Here is a 17539-nt window from a genome sequence, read left to right as displayed (position 1 = left end):
CGGAACACAGGCATACAAACCTGTGTCGTTTGCTTTCAGGATTGAAATATCGGTTTGCAAAGATCCCTATTCAACGACTGATCTGATTGTACTCGAATCTTACTATGAATATCTAATTAACCTCTATACCTTAAATGTCGCTATTTAGCGTTATGAATAGTCGCACATAAAATAAACACTTCTAGGCCTTGAGTGTGGTTCCAAAGCACAAAAGTAATTATTTACAAAGAAAAAGGTACTGCGCACTTTGATCTAAACAATGAGTGCAAGTGTTACATTCACTAAAGTACAGTCGATACATACACCAGCGCACCGGTCCCAGTTACAGTCATCAATCCAGAAGTCTGTGGTCATCCAAGAAGAATGGCTACTATATAGGACCAGGACACAGGCTATATACCCTAGCAGATCATGATAACAGCAATGTAGACAGACAAACATAATTCCATTGGTTCTTGCTCTTGGTCTTTGTAGTACGCTGTAGTTCATAGGACAGTTCACTAGGGGAATGTCCCACTTCTCCAGATTGCATTGTCTTTCTTTAATTGATTTAAATTAACTACAGACTCACCATACAGAGTTTTACATTCCAACCAATAATTCACTATGATCCATAACTCCCGAACGCATGATCCGATTCCCTTGCCGATATAACCGGGTATCCGGCTATTTAAATCCCCGACTTTCAATTAAAGGCTAAAACGGGGGTACCCATAGTGATCCCCCATGTTTTTACAACTTTAGGGGGGTCTTACAATTATTTTAAGGAGAAATTCGTAACTTTACGCAAATCCAACTTCGGAGTTTCCCGTTTTCGTTAATTTGATATTGAATACAGGGATAAGCGGGAGTGCGCACCATACCTTTACGCAGAAAAAAACTCCGATATGAAACGTTAACTTCGCCAGGGAAGTTAACCTTTCATATTGAATACCCCTCTAAGGCTCATACACACTAGACGATGTGTGTATGAGCTGATATCGGCAGCGACTGGCTCGGCTGGGGTGCCGACATCGGTAAATGTATACACAATTGCAGAAGTCGGCGACGGCAGGAGGTGGGAGCAGTGCCATGCTACATTTGGCAGCCTGGCATAGTTAACGATATCCCCAGATTGAGCTGCATGTTCAGCCGACTGGGGATATCGTTAATGACCCGCGGGAGTGCACATCGTTGATCGTTCACTGCATACACACTGGACGATATATCATTGAACTATATTGTTATCGTCCATATCGTTCATAAATATCGCCTAGTGTGTACGCGGCTTATAATGTTGGGTAGAATCCTGTGCATATGTTTTCATAAAGTTTCTCTCCCATATGATTGTATGAGCCGTCTCCAATGCTCTTCTTTCTGTTGTACCTACAGCGCGGCAGAGAGTGCTGGATAGGAAAGATCACGTCATTGAGTCTCTTCGCGCTGAAGTGATGATGATGATTGCAGATGAAGAGACTGTACTAAGGTGCAAACGCCAACTGAACAGCACATTTTCCGATAACGGAGCAAAACCGAGGACTCGAGACATTTATACCAGTGACGGGAAAGGAAGAGCTAATGAGCCAACCGCGATGAATGTTGGCAGAGGAGGGGAGGAAGAATATGGCAGAACTCATGAATCCCAAATTGCAGAACATGATAAATGTTCCCTCTCAGGCATGGCAGAGCCCAAATCCCATTCTCCAGCCAGCACTAGCGGAGCAGAGGAACGTTCTCCACAGCTTCCCCTAGAGGTAAAATTATAATAACTAAAAATACAGCTTTAATACAAATATTTGGTCAGTGCTTGAAATTTGCAGTTAGAACAAATGAAACCCTCCTGGTCCCAGCCATGCCGGGCCGCATAGTGCGCTGATCCTGTCTGTGAGCATAGAAATTGCAGCTTGTGACCGGGGGGCATTTAAAGACTCTGACACCAGCAATTCCGACACCTGACACAGCACCTTGGATTATCAGACCCTCCAACATGACCTGTTCCATCAGGTACAAAGGACCTCATTCAGAGTCGGTCGTTGCGGCCGCACGGTCGTACGGTAAAAGGGGCTGGATATGCAAACGATGCACTCGCATGTTGCGTCCTTAAGATCGGATCGTTAGCTGGCCGACCAAGGGGAGGAAGCAGCCGGAAGACAAAAAATATGCCCCCTTCCCGTACACATTACACGTCATCTCCGGGCATATAAGGATTAATCGAGACCATAGGGAACCATCGAAACTGGTCGTAGAGCTTAAGGTTGACCATACCCTCTCTTAAGCACTACGATCAGGTCAGTGTACAAACCTCCCATGTCACGTGTGCCATGACACTACTTTGTTAATTATGCACTCCCATAAAACGCCGTTTGCATAGTCAGGCACGCCTGCGTTCGGATCTCCACTCCCCCATTTTCAAGCACCTTCCCCTGTTACCACCCACAAACGCCTCATTCTGTCACTCAAACTACCGACCTGGCTGTGTTCAAGGAGAGAGAAATTTCTGATCGTAGCAGCTAGTTTGCGCACGCGCATTGTGAACTTTACGCATGCGCAGTTCAGCGAACATCAGTGGCGTACGACCGTGCGGCCGCAACGACCGACTCTGAATGAGGTCCAAAATGCTCTATTCCTGGACTTCCCTCTTAATTTTTACTTTCTGCTGACCATGCATGTGCGGCGGCCATTGCCGAGGAGGGTTCTGGAGGAACTGTCTCACTGTAATTTCTGAGAAATGTACCCCATAGGTTACAGCGGCTAATGTCATCTACAGATGGCGTTAACTGCCGGGTTCAAACTCTGTAATGCTTTACTCTCCAAAGCTTTGTAAAGACAGCTTCATAGCCCCCCATGGAAAACTATGGGGGTTGTGGCTGCTGTCAAAAATGGAGGGGCCGTAGGAATAATTGGAGATACCTGCTGCGGTCCCTCCATGGTACATTCGGGGGGATACTTAGGGGCATATTTATCACAATCTGCACTTTTAATGCGGATGATATAAATATTTTTGCCCAAATGCGCATTTTCACACAGATTTACTAAAATCCTAGACAGGTATCTATAAGAACCCGTCCTGGCGGAGAGAGCTGGAAGCAGTGGGACAGCGTAACGCTATAACACTTTTTTCTGATTTGGGTCCATGGCAGCCAATGTGCATACACAGCCACCGTGCTGTTTCACCAGAGATCGACAAAGAGGGAGCAGCAGTCTCCTCAGCCTGTACAGGGGGGGGGGGGGAGGGGAGTGAGCACACTGCTTGTCCTGCCCTTCTGGATTTGTCCCTTGCTGAGGGGCTAACAGCACCCGCCGGTTCAACACCCCAGGAGAAGCCTGGGGAGGAGAAGGTGGGTGGAGTTGGGGGGGAGATGAATATTTAAAATAGGGGTGGGGCTAAATGATGTGATTTTCATTAGGCCCCGCCCCCAATGCACTGACCCGCCGATCCCCGGTAATATTCTTCCTATGCTGCCCATTTCACTAGGAAGTGGGCAGAATGCGGGAGAGGTGCCTACCTTTCCGGGGGTGCGGGGGGTCACCCAAAAAATCGGTAGCCTCCTGCGACTTCCGGGAGGGTAGGCAAGTATGATGTTACCTTGACAACCACCTTCTTTTTTCCTGAAGGTTAGGGGTCTGTTTCTGATAAGCAACTGATCCTACACACATGGACAGAAGGCTCACATGGGAGTGACTTAGACAACCTGCTTGTCTTATGCTGGGTACACACTGGAGCGATGGGTATTAGTTATGATATCAGAACGAATGCCCTTGAATAAGGATTGCCTGTCCACACTTGAACAAGTCAATGAACGATGGAACGATCACTGTTCTGTCCCTCATAAACTTACTATTGGTCACCAGAGATGTCGCCAGGTTTAACGTGTAGCACACACAATTCTAAGCAATATTCTCAGATTATTTTTCCTAAAAAGAGATTTGTTGGGGAAAAACGTCTTGTGTGCAACTATAATCCCTGTCCTATCTGTCATGGTTGGTTAGATTTGCAAGCAGAGTGTATCTCTCCTACAGGAAGCTCAGAATATGTAGCCCACCGCATGCTCCTTGTCATGTCCCACGATATATATATATATATATATATGTTTCATATGCTGTTAGTTTCTGTCGTGTTATTATTGCAAATCTTTGCATCTTGTTGATTTTGTCCTTCCTAATTTTCTGTAGCTAGGGTCTGATGTCACCATTTTAGCTGGCAGCTGCACTTGCTGAGTTCTGGCAAATTATCATCTTTTCACCGACTATGTTATGCATAATTACAAGAATATCAGCTTGAAATAAACCCTCATCTGGATTCTTCATACGTGCCTTACTAGTTGAGTTGACACTGTCTGACAAAGTCTCTTGGTGTAAGTACTGGTTCAATACAGATATACACAGAGGAATTATCTCAGGGGCCTTACACTTACAGGCTGTTAGGTCTATACTACACAGGGCTGATGGCCCTGTGACGTCACACCCACGTGACTCGGCCTGAAAGGGGGAGGGGCGGGGATGGTAATGGGGGACCAAAACTGTCCCCTCGCGGGCTCGCTACGCTCGCCACAGATATTTATTCCCCCTCTGTGCCCTAGTGGATGGTAACGCAGGAGCTGTCCAGCCTCCTGCAGCGGTCACGTGGTGTCTACGTCACAGAGGTCCTTTCTCCAACTTGGAAATAGCAGCAACCGGTTATTGAGTCAGAATAGTGAAAAGATGGTTGATAAATACTGCTATATACACCAGTAAGCCAGTGGCAGCTTCTGTTGATACAAATAACCTTAACAAGCTTGCATACAGTGTAAGAAAAAATCATCAGTGTGTGCAGCTACACACTACAGCATAGATTCTACTAGCAAGCTACAAACTCACTCCAGTATTATTCAGACCCATTCTACCTGTGTGATATCATGGCTGAGGGGAACACTGCACAGCCTGTTCAAGATGAACATTATCTGCAATCAGAACAAGGAGAAGTTATGGATCTCAACTTGCAGTCTAAGGACCTCATTCAGAGCCGCTCGCTATTTGCGGTCGTTCGTTTAAAAAAAAGGGGTGGCTATTCAAATGAACCGTTCGCACTTTGCGGTCTGTTCACGCCTCTAAGTCTGAATGAGCAAGCAAAACTTGCGGTCAAAATTTTGGAAAATACGCCCCCTTACCGCTCGCACCCTACGTCATGTCCGCTATTTATTAGATTAATCGAGTACATCGAACAGCATAGGAACTGCTCGCTATTCTTGTGGTTGGTTTTTTCAACCGCTATTTTGCGAGCAGTTCTGACTAAAAAAACACCAAGTGACGTGGTCAATGACGCTGCTGTATTAATTATGCACACCCTTAAAACGCCCGTTTTGACCTTTAAGCACGCCTGCGTTCGGAATTCCACTCCCCGTTTTCAAGCACCTTCCCCTGTTACCACCCACATACGCCTCCTCCTGTCACTCAAAATAGCAGGCATTCGCTATATAGCGAACAAACGATTTTCGGCCGCACTGACTGGTTTGTGCATGCGTATTACAATCCGTACGCATGCGCAGTTGTGCGAACATCGCTCAGTGCGAACGAGCGGCCGCTTACGAGCGGCTCTGAATCAGGCCCTAAATGCCCTCCTAAGCCTATGTGGAAGGTTAAAGAGTATCTTGAAGGTAGGAAGCATGAACTATCTTCCGATGTCTTAAACTTATGGCTAAAGTTGCTAAATCATATGTCCACCCTCTCTCAACCTGTTTCTAATGTGTCACCACTAGAGGGAGCCCTAGGACAGCTTTGTTCAGTATATGAACTGAAAAACCAGGAATATGTAAGCATTCTCAGGAAACTCAATACTCAGGATTCTTTAGAAGAATTGCAAAGCTTTAATGATCTTAATTTGGATCGAGACAGTTTATTACGTGAAGTTAAATCCAGGACAGTGACAAGAATCGCACAATTATTGCAAACATCATCACATATTTCTGTGTCCACCAGGCATTCAAAACGATCATCTAAGTCAAATTATTCCATGCTCAGCGAGCAACTTATAAAGGCGTGTGCAGATGCAGAGACTACCAAAATACAAGCCGGCTTTGCACAAAAAAAGGCAGATATGGAAGCCAGAGCAGCGTGCAAAAAGACAGAAATAGAAGCTTTAGAGAAACAATGTGAGTATGCCACAGCAATGGCACGGTTAAAGGTTTTGGAACAAGCTGCCAGTAGAAGTGAAAGGGACAATATCAGTTTAAGTGAAGTGGATGTGGAGGATTCTTTTAAGCGCACAAGAGACTACGTCCTAAGCCAAAACAGTGAACCCCTGGTTGCTGCAAACATTCCTAACAGTGCAGACATTTTTCCAGAACAAAAGGACTCAGATCCCTATGCAACACGCAATATCCAAGTTCAGTACAATGCACAACCACTCCGTCATCCTGACCCATTTTCACACACAACAGTGCACCAAGGCCCAACACCTCAACAAGCCCAATATACAAACACCTGGTCACAAACCAATATGCCAGTAAGTCACCAGGTCCCTGGCAACCATACAGTTCCACATGCAGAGAGACCTATGGACTTTAAACCAGCTCTTAGGCTGAATGCCTATGCAGCCCCGTATCTCCCTATGTCTCTTACCCAGAACACCACAAATAATATGAACAGCACTACTCAGCCAGCAATTCCTTGCCCAAAGTCAGGGAAAACAGATATGTCAGACTTTGCAAGATACATGGTTCGCCGTGAACTTACTAAGACCGACCTCACTAGGTTCTACGACCAGCCTGGGAACTACAGAGGTTGGAAAAGTGCCTTCAGAACTGCAATTAGTGATCTTGGCATTACTGCTGCCGAAGAACTAAATCTGCTGATTACGTGGCTCGGCCCACATTCTACAGAATGTGTCAAGAGACTCAGATCTGTTCACATTAATAATCCTGCGGCAGACCTTACTGCTGCCTGGGAAAGGTTACAACAAAGCTTTGGAAGTGCTGAAGCCATAGAGAATGCACTGTTCAAACAGCTGCAAGATTTTCCAAAAATATCTGGCAAGGACAATGAGAAATTCCAAGAGCTCAGTGACCTACTCTTTGAGCTCCAGCTGGCCAAAATGGATACTCACTTACCTGGCCTCAGTTACCTGGACACAGCTCATGGGGTAAACCCAATAGTTTCCAAGCTGCCATACGGTATTCAAGAAAAGTGGACTACACTTGGTTCAAGATACAAAAGGGAAAATCTAGTCTCCTTTCCTCCCTTTTCCTATTTCTGTGAGTTTGTCAGGAACATCGCAGAATCCAAGAATGACCCAAGCTTCTCCTACAGTGAGTCAAGTCATCCTGGTTCACCTACTCCCAAGTATGACAGTCCACACACTAACTACAAGAACCACAGAGGTCCAGTGTCAGTAAAAAAGACTGAAATCCTTCACACTCCAACATCAGCTCCTGACAAGAGCAGCCAAGGTGAAAGGATTGAAAACCCCAATCGACTGTGTCCCATTCATAAGAAGCCTCGTCCCCTCAAGAAATGCATTGGTTTCAGAAAGAAACCTCTCCAGGAACGCAGGGAACTTCTAAGGAAACTTGGGGTATGTTTCAGATGTTGTGCCTCTACTGAACATTTTGCTAAGGACTGTAAAACCACTATTAAGTGCATAGAGTGTGGCTGTGAGGACCACGTGCAGGCACTTCACCCATCTCAATCCAATCCTACACTGCCTGCACATTTCCCTTCTGCACCAAAGCATGGCGGGGAGAATGCAGATCAAACAGCAAGTCCTACTACTGTATCTTCTTCATGCACTAAAGTCTGTGGGGAAGATCTTTGTGACAAGTCTTGTGCAAATATATGTCTAATCAATGTACAGTATACCCCAAGGGACAGCCAGAAAGTATTCTAAAGGTGTACTCCATCTTGGATGACCAGAGCAACTGATCACTTGCAAGACCAGAGCTCTTCGATCTGTTAAACTTAAAGGGAGACGCTTACCCTTACACCTTGGGTACCTGTAGTGGAATTACAGAGGTCTCTGGAAGAAGAGCAAGTGGACTGGTTGTAGCTTCTCTCAAGGACAACCTTGAGATACCCTTACCCACACTTGTTGAGTGTAACCAGATACCATCCAACAAAGGAGATTCTACACCAGAGGTCGCTCTTCATCACACTCATCTAAGGCCTATATCCAATGAAATACCAGCCCTTGACAAAAGCAGAGATCTTACTTCTGCTCAGTAGAGACATCCTCAGGGTACATAAAGTAGATCAATGGACCAAATGGTGCTCCATTTGCCCAACATCTTGATCTAGGTTGGGTCATCATAGGCAATGTCTGTATAGACAAGATGAAGAAGCCTACCAGGATATCCTCATTTAAGACAAACATTTTGCCTAATGGTCGCAGCACTCATTTTCAGCCATGCCCACATCATTACTGGGTGAAAGAAAGGCTGGTCAGCAGTAAATTGCAGCATGATCGTCAAGACAGCATGAACTTTTTCCTGTCTTGGGATGACAGTCTTGGATCAATTCAACAAGTGAGGACAACAAGTTAGCATCTGCAAGAGAAGATAAAGAATTTCTCAAGGTAATGGACAAAGATTTCACCCAGGACGATTCCAACAGCTAGGTAGCACCTTTACCCTTTCGCTCTCCAAGAGTGAAACTACCAAACAATCTACAGCAAGCAGTTGCTAGATTTACCTCTGTAAAACGAACCCTAAAGAAGAAACCAGAGATGGAGAAACATTTTGTGGATTTCATGCAAAACCTATTTGACAGAGATCACGCAGAACCTGCACCACCAGTAAAGGAAGTAGAAGAATGCTGGTACCTTCCATCCTTTGGAGTGTATCACCCCCGGAAACCCAACCACATTAGAGTAGTTTTTGATTCCAGCGCTCAGTATGATGGTGTCTCCCTCAACAACCTGCTCTTTACTGGGCCAAACCTAAACAACAGCCTCATAGGAGTGCTAATTCATTTTAGACTTGAACCTGTTGCAGTAGTAGCTGACATCCAGCAAATGTTCCATTGCTTCATAGTCAGGGAAGACAATCGGAACTACCTGAGGTTCTTATGGCACAAGGAGAACAATGTCAACAACAAAGTCCTAGATTATTGGATTAAGGTGCATGTATTTGGCAATAGCCCCTCTCCTGCGGTAGCAATCTATGGACTCAGGAGAACAGACCAGGAGGGTGAGAAGGACTATGGATCTGACGCTCATCATTTTGTTGAAAAGAACTTCTACTTTGATGAAGGACTAAAATCCTTACCCACAAGTGAAGAGGCAATTGATCTTCTCACCACCAGAACACAAGAAAGGCTTTCTATAGCAAACCTCAGGCTCCACAAGATTATCACCAACAGCCAAAAGGTAAGGGAAGCATTTCCCTCTGATGATCATGCCACCAACTTGAAGGATCTTAATCTTGATTCTGATTTTCCTCCAATACAACGCAGCCTAGGGTTACTCTGGGACATCAAACAGGACATATTTACATTCCAAGTATTAGCCTATGACAAACCTTTCACCAAACGAGGAGTTCTATCTGTCATAAAAAGTATCTATGATCCTCTTGGGTTTGTAGCTCCAGTCACCATCCATGGCAAGATGTTGCTGAGACAATTTACCAAAGAGAACTTAGATTGGGATACTCCATTACCTATTGAGCAACAACAAAGATGTGGAAGAAGTCTTTGAAGATATTGGAACAACTCCAAATCCCAGCTCCCTTTCAGCTGCTATCAGGAGAGAAATCCACATTTTTTCAGATGCATCGGTTGAAGCCATAGCCGCAGTAGCCTACCTGAGGATCTCTGAAACCAACAACAAACTACATTGTGGATTTGTCATGGGTAAGGCCACATTAACCCCAAGACCTGCACACTCTGTACCAAGACTCGAGCTTTGTGCAGCTGTGCTAGCAGTAGAAATTGCTGAAGTTATAAAAGACGAAATGGATGTTCCAATTGATTCATTTGCATTTTACACAGATAGCAAAGTCGTGCTTGGTTTTATATACAACCAAACTAAACAATTCTATGTATACGTCAGCAACAGAGTAGAGCGCATCAGAAGTTTCTCCACTCCTGAGCACTGGCAGCACATCGCCACTAACTTTAATCCAGATGATCGAGGAACAAGACCTTCACCAGCATCTAGTCTTTGACATGTGGTTGTCACATCCAAGATTCTTATATGATGATCCCTGTTTACCTCCTACCAATACCAACTATGGGCTGGTCGATCCCGAGTCCGACAAAGAAATCAGGCCCACAAGCTCCTCACTTTACACTACCGTGACTACAAAATTGAAGCTGAAGTCACATCGTTTTGAGCGTTTCTCAAGTTGGACATCGTTAGTGCGAGCCGCCGCTTGCCTAATCCACATTGCTCACTGCTTTTTAAAGGACACATCACCAGAGTGTCATGGTTGGCATATCTGTAAGGATCATCCTACAGTTGCAGATCTCGGACATGCAAAGGGGGTTCTCATTCGGTGTGTACAACAAGAAGTATACTGTCAGGAAATTAATGAGATCGCTAAGGGAGTCAATCTGTCCAAGAACAGTGCACTCTTTGAACTAAACCCAGTAATGGATCAGCACAAATTGCTCAGGGTGGGCGGTCGTATAGTGAGATCCGATCTATGTAGCAAAGAACACAATCCTGTCATCATACCAGGTCAACATTATATTGCTATGCTGTTGGTTCAACACCATCATGAACAGGTACAACATCAAGGCAGACAGTTTACTGAACGTGCCATCAGGTCAGCCAGCTTGTGGATCATAGGGATGAAGAGATTTATTTCCTCCATGCTCCATAGATGTGTTAAGTGCCACAAGTTAAGAGGAAGACACCAACAGCAACAAATGGCAGATCTTCCAGCAGATCATCTAAGTACAGACTCGCCCTTTACCTATGTTGGAGTGGATGTCTTCAGTCCATGGTCGGTCATTACACGAAGGATCCGTGTTGGAGCTGCAAACAGCAAATGGTGGGCTGTGTTGTTTACTTGTCTTAGCATCCATGCAGTATACATAGAAGTGATTGAATCTATGGATTCTTCCTGTTTCATCAATGCCCTCCGAAGATTCTTCTCTATCCGTGGACCTGTTAAACAACTAAGGTCCGACTGTGGTACTAACTTTGTGGGGCCTGCAAAGAACTGCAATTAGGCAATTTCTTATTTAACAATGGGAGCACTTGGGTTTTTAATCCTTCACATTCATCCCACATGGGAGGATTCTGGGAATGCAGGATTGGAATCGCACGCAGAATCCTCGATTCGATGTTGCTGGACCACAAGTCACCTCTCACCCATGAAGTTTTAGTTACCTTCCTTGCAGAGATATCTGCCATAATCAATACAAGACCACTTGTCCCAGTATCCTCAGACCCTGATTCTCCAACCATTCTTACTCCAGCCACTCTTCTTACCCAGAAGATTGGAGCTGCTTCTATTCCTCCTGAAATCTTAGACCACAGTGACATTTACAGGCATCAGTGGAAACAGGTTCAACACCTGTCCAATGTGTTCTGGCATCGCTGGAAGACAGAGTATTTATATATGCTTCAAAGTCGTCACAAATGGCAGATGTCAAAACCCAACCTCCAGATCGGGGACCTTGTTCTTTTGAAGGATAAGGAGGCTCATCGCAATGAATGGCCAATGGGTCTTATCACCAAGGTTGCTCCTAATGACGATGGAAAGGTTCGTAAGGTGGAGGTCAAACTGACCAAAGGAGGCTCTGTCCGAGTTTTCCTCCGTCCAATCACTGAACTAGTGCTTCTTCTTCCAAAAGAAGATATCACGTAAAGAAGGACTTGGCCACCAGATTCAGCTCATCATTAGAGTATTCTACCACAAACTTCCAGCTATGATATACCATCGACACTTTATTATTTGGATTATACTGTGGGTTGGTGGGAGTGTTTGCAAGTTGCGACATCCCCAATCCGAAGATGGGTTTATTACTTGGAACTCGATCTAACATTTCTCTTCTGTTATAGGTTACAGGTCCTGAGATCAATTCTGGACTTCATCTAAGGACATTATTATATGTTTGATTTATCGTGAAATCTAAATATTTCAGACGGGGAGTGTCATGTCCCACGATATATATATGTTTCATATGCTGTTAGTTTCTAACATGTTATTATTGCAAAGCTTTGCATCTTGTTAATTTTGGCCTTCCTGGTTTTCTGTAGCTAGGGTCTGATGTCACCATTTTAGCTGGCAGCTGCACTTGTTGAGTTCTGGCAAATTATCATCTTTTCACCGACTATGTTATGCATAATTACAAGAATATCAGCTTGAATAAGCCCTCATCTGGATTCTTCATACGTGCCTTACTAGTTGAGTTGACACTCTCTGACACAGTCTCTTGGTGTAAGTACTGGTTCAATACAGATAAGCACAGAGAAATTATCTCAGGGACTTTACACTTACAGTCTGGTTATTGAGTCAGAATACTCCTGGTCCCCACACTCTGGGCCTGATTCAGAGCTGAACGCTCTGACCAGAGCGCTCGCTCTGAATCAGCTCCCTCCTACCTTTTTTTGGAGCGTCCTCATGGACGCTCGCATAGCTGTGGGTTACCACCCACAGCTATAGCGAGCGTCCATGATGATGGTCGCGATGGTCTTGACCATCGTGACCATCGGGCTTGCGATGGAGACCCTGCGGTAGGGTCTCGCTGCCGCAAGCCCTGGAGTGATTTTGGCTCTATCAGAGCCAAAATCACTCCCACTGACATCACTAGTGATGTCAGTGGGGCCGGCTTGAGACGGTAGGCGTTCCCATGGGAACGCTTCCGTCTGGCAGGCACGCCCCCGGCACGCCCACCAAAGGGAGCGTGCTGTCAATCAACATCGACAGCACGCCCCCTTTGGTGCGAGACCCGGAGCGATGGAGAGCCCGTCGCTCACCGGGTCTCGCGCATGCGCACGACGGAGCTCCCTCCATCATGCGCATGTGCAGTGGGGGAACATCGACCCGCTTGCGAGCATACTGCCGCTCACGAGTGGGTTTGAATGACCCCCTCTGATCGGGAATAGCTGTGCACAGTAGCAGGGCCATTGGGACAGCTACAGGGCTCAGGTACTGAGGTGCTATGCACTGCAAAGGGGGACATTCTCACAGCTGAGTAGGACCCTACAACAAGCCTGTGCCTGGGTAATTAGTACCTGCTCTCCCCCTTTGTGCCCCTACATGTTACTGATTGAAAACTAGCTGACAGTGGGCATAAGGTGCAGGCGTGAGTGCTGGACCTATCCTTTATTTATCTATACATTGGCAATGTTTATGTCTAGCGTTCTCCAGTTTATAAAATCCCAGTAATGTCAATAATATGATAATCATCTCACTTTGGTTCTTTTTCTAGATCGTTTCAGTAGCCTCAGCAAAGTTAAATAATGACATGATCGGCAAGGTGAGCAGACAGGAAATACAACACAAGTTTGCTCACCTGAGAATGAAGGAGACTGATGACGGCACTGAGGTGAGAGGAACCATTAGTTTCTTAAACAAACTGAACAACTGTCTCCAGAAGCAATTAGAAGGCAGAATAACAAAACCATCAAAAACCAGGAGAGCGGAGAACCCCCCGGAGGGACGGGCGGACTGTGTGTGTGTACCGGTAGCTTTATATCAGTATTTTCTGGAGATTTATCCAGAGGAAGTGAAAAACATAGAGACTCAATGTAAAGCGTACATCACCAATACAGACACATCAGAGGGAAGCTCATATATAAGATTCAGTGCTCTGGGATCAGATTCCTCTGTTGATCGAGCCAAGCAAATGTTTACCATCAAGATCCAAACAATTACCAACGACTGGGCGCAGAAAGAAGTGGCCTTATCCAGCGTTAGGGCTCTATCACAAGACATTAAACAGTATATCAAAGGGCATTGCACAAAAACTTTACTGATAGTGGAGAGAGATAAAATAATTCTCCGTGGACCTGAATCTGAAGTGTCCAAGGCTGTAGAGCTGTTAGGAACGGGCGAGCCTCGAAGGCCTGTGACCATCTCATCCAGAGACGAGACTGAGGTCATAGTAGAAGTGAAACACATGGATATCCTACATAAACACGGGAATATTAAAGACATTGAGCAGAAGTACAACATAAAACTTGTTGAGTTCATCAAACCGCAGGGAGCCGAGGCGGCCTCAGCCTCTGGAGGTGGCACTCAGAAGTTGAAGGATACGAGCGCAGATGATCAGGACAATAAATGTCCTATTTGCCTGGACAAGATAAAGGAGAAAAAAGCTCTACCTAAATGTAAGCATGTATTTTGCTCTGATTGTCTCCAGGTAGCCATGGCCCATAAGCCAGTCTGCCCAATATGTGGCGTCTCGTACGGGACCATTACTGGAAACCAGCCCGAAGGAACTATGTCAGACACAGCATCCAGAGAGTCTCTGCCAGGAAGTGGAACTATAGAAATTCAGGACAGAATCGCAAGCAGGATTCAGAAGGTTAGTGCGGAGGTGCTCACTTGCACTCAGATGTACTAAGCAGTGATATAGGGGCATATTTATAAATCATCAGCTTGGCTGGTCCAGTTTTGGGGTGTCCTGCACTCTGGATTTGAACCCTAGTATGTTAGGGACCTACCCGAAAGAGGTTACCTGGATATGGTGGGTAGGCCCATAACCTTGGCCATGATTATGCTAAAAACCTCTATTGACTAATGTCTATCTGACTCTCATTGGCTGCTGATTCACACACACATCGCCGCCGCTCGGTGGTGATGTGTGTGCAGCAGCAGCAGCCAATGAGAGTCCGTCTAACTCTCATTGGCTGCTGAATAACACACACATCGCTGCCATGCTGGCGGCGATGTGTGTGTTAGCACAGTCTGAGCCCGCCTGCCACCCACCCTCCTCCTGGCGCTATTGGGCAAGCGCTCAGGGGGAGGGAATGGGCTCAGCTGTGCAGCACAGGACCGGCACTGGAAGCCTAGCGCCGGTCCTGTGTACATATGTAGCGATGACCGCACTCTCTGCGGTCGGCACTACACTGGCTAACTAGGGTGGGCCGGTACTGTGGCCGGCTGTGTCTCCCCGTGCCGCCGGTCCCACGGCGCCCAGGGCACGTACCCCGCTCGCCCTGCCCTAGTTACGCCACTGACACTGTGACACTGTATGTCTTACCCCCCAGTGTATCCATATAAGCACTGTGACACTGTATGTCTTACCCCCCCAGAGTATCCATATATAAGCACTGTGACACTGTATGCCTTACACCCCCAGAGTATCCATATATAAGCACTGCGACACTGTGGACCTCATTCAGAGTCGGTCGTAGCGGCCACACGGTCGTACGGGCTACGGCTGCAAAATCCTATACGGAAGCGATCGTACGGCTGGTCGATCGTAAACAAAGTGACGCCCATTCATTAGCACTGCACCTCCTCTAGCTACTGATTGATCTGATCGAACGAACGAGACAATCATAGTCATGCGCTGTCAGTCGCTGTATGCTAATTATGTTGTGATGGTTGCGGCCGTATGTGTTGTATTCATGGTCACATGTCATGTTTACATGGACTATCGAACAGCTTGTTATTAGCTTGTTGTCAATTATCTAATTAAGAGTGTTTAACTCTTGCTGTTCTTTTTAACCAGTTTTTTTTAATGTGTCAATAAACTTTATTGTTTTTTTTTTGGGGAGGGTTTCCCCGTTCTCGTGTATTTATTTTTTTTTGAATACAATGTAATGTTTATTATCTTTGAATGTACTGTTGATAATTGTGTTAACTTTAAAAATGCATTTGCATTTTGCGTTAGCATCATTTGCACTCTTATGTTTGTAATTGCACACTGCGTGTATTATCCAATAAAATCTGTCCTTATTTTTCATGGACATGATTAAAGGATTGTCCAATTGTGTTTTTTTTTTTAGGAAACTGAGTAAATATTTTAGCCAATCATCTTTCTTTTACCCCATGTATATTTCATGTTTTCTGTAAAATCTGCCATTGCCATCATGAGAGCCACGGCCTTTACCCGTCGGGAATTAAGCATCCTGGTCAATATTTTGGACAGGCGGCTAACCAATGCACCGCCTCCCATTTCCAACCGCTTAAAGCATGCGGCCTATGCGGAGGTGAGGAAAGCCCTTCGGCGTGCGGGATTTCGGCGCAATATTGCGCAACTAGAGAGGCGATGGTCCGATTTGCCAGGTGCCAGTCCTTTTGGCAACACATTGTGAATACGTGCAGTGTGTTTTAATGATATGGCCATCATGACTTAGGAATATACCTCCCAGTTGTTTTCAATTCATCCTAGGGTTTTTTTGATTATGCCACATAGTTAGGGTTTCCCAGTGTTTTGAAACCATAAAAGTTTCTACATAATAATAATGTTGTGTGGCGTAAACTTTATAACACACCCTAACATCATTGTGTCCACCCACTGTTTGGGACATTGAATAATATTTAATGTTAAAATGTGGGTCAGTTTTTAGATGTTTTTAACCTACAAGTACATTTTTATGTCCACAGATCTAACAACCATACTTGGAGGCATAAGAGAGGAGCTCACTCGAGCAAGTGGGCATCTTTGGAGGCCTACTGCTGCCTACAGTGGATTGTGGGGAGTCTGCAGCATTTTTAGTTTTATTTTAACTTTGCACATGTCCAAATGTTTGCATTTCAAGTAAATTTTTTTGTGTAAAAAGTAAAACATTTGTCCTCTTTTTTCGCAAAAGTTAACTGGTGTAATTCTGCATTTCAAATAGTTTGCTAACAAAGCTGGGTGCCTTTCCATAGTGTAAATATTTTAAAAAAAATCCTTTTTAACCTAAAGAACATTTGCAGTAATGTTTTTTTATTTTTTGGGGTTGCCCTACATTATCCACCTCAAAATGGGATACCAAAACAATGTACACCAAACCTTTTATTTTAACAACAAATTCATTCAATAACAAACATGTTACCAACATGCTTTTAATTGTAAAAAGCATTTCATAACAGAATCCAAAATAAAAAAATGGACTCAGGTTTTCTAAAAAGAACATATCATGCTTAGTCAGACATAAACAACAAAAGCTAAACTCCAACATAATATTTCATTTTTTACAGAAAAATAACACAAATTTCATCAAAATTAACTACACATGTGGTGGTATATCCGGAGAAATTTTGTAAGTTGTCCAAAAACAGTACAGGGTATTGCCAATGGGTTCCATTTTTTTTTCAGTTTAGGAAAGTGTTATTTTTGTTTTCCAAAAAAAAAATAAAAATTAGTTTCAACTAAAAATACATTTGCTGGAAGTGTAAGATACAAACTTAACACAAAAAACACCACTCACAAACACACACAAGTCATCAACACCACTCACAAACACACACAAGTCATCACCATCACCACTACTAGCAGGAAGAGCGCACCTTACCCCCCTACCCCCACAGAAAAAATATTACTTAAAAAATCTGGAAACCACAGAATCGCGCCTGGACCCACCTGACAGCATCACAACACCTTCCTCTTGGGGGCTATCCTCTGGCAAAGCATCCTCTGGCTGCATGGGTACTCGACTCCTTATTGCGATGTTGTGTAAAATCCCACACAGGACCACAAT

At 44.9% G+C, this 17539-nt stretch overlaps 1 protein-coding gene across 1 annotated transcript in view; it reads left to right on the top strand.

The window, feature by feature from the left end:
• The window catches only part of LOC148521163 (E3 ubiquitin-protein ligase DTX3L-like), an 82131-nt gene extending 67662 nt beyond the window's left edge, over positions 1-14469 (top strand). The window contains exons 2-3 of the mRNA XM_088475563.1: positions 1372-1733; positions 13333-14469. Coding sequence (XP_088331689.1) covers positions 1372-1733; positions 13333-14469 — 1499 coding nt within the window. The remainder of the gene's footprint in view (positions 1-1371; positions 1734-13332) is intronic.
• Positions 14470-17539: the final 3070 nt, after the last annotated feature.

The sequence above is a fragment of the Taudactylus pleione genome, unplaced genomic scaffold (assembly GCF_031769625.1).
Source record: "Taudactylus pleione unplaced genomic scaffold, aTauple2 ptg000173l, whole genome shotgun sequence".
Taxonomy (NCBI): Eukaryota; Metazoa; Chordata; class Amphibia; order Anura; family Myobatrachidae; genus Taudactylus; species Taudactylus pleione.
This window is presented reverse-complemented; position numbering and strand designations above follow the sequence as displayed.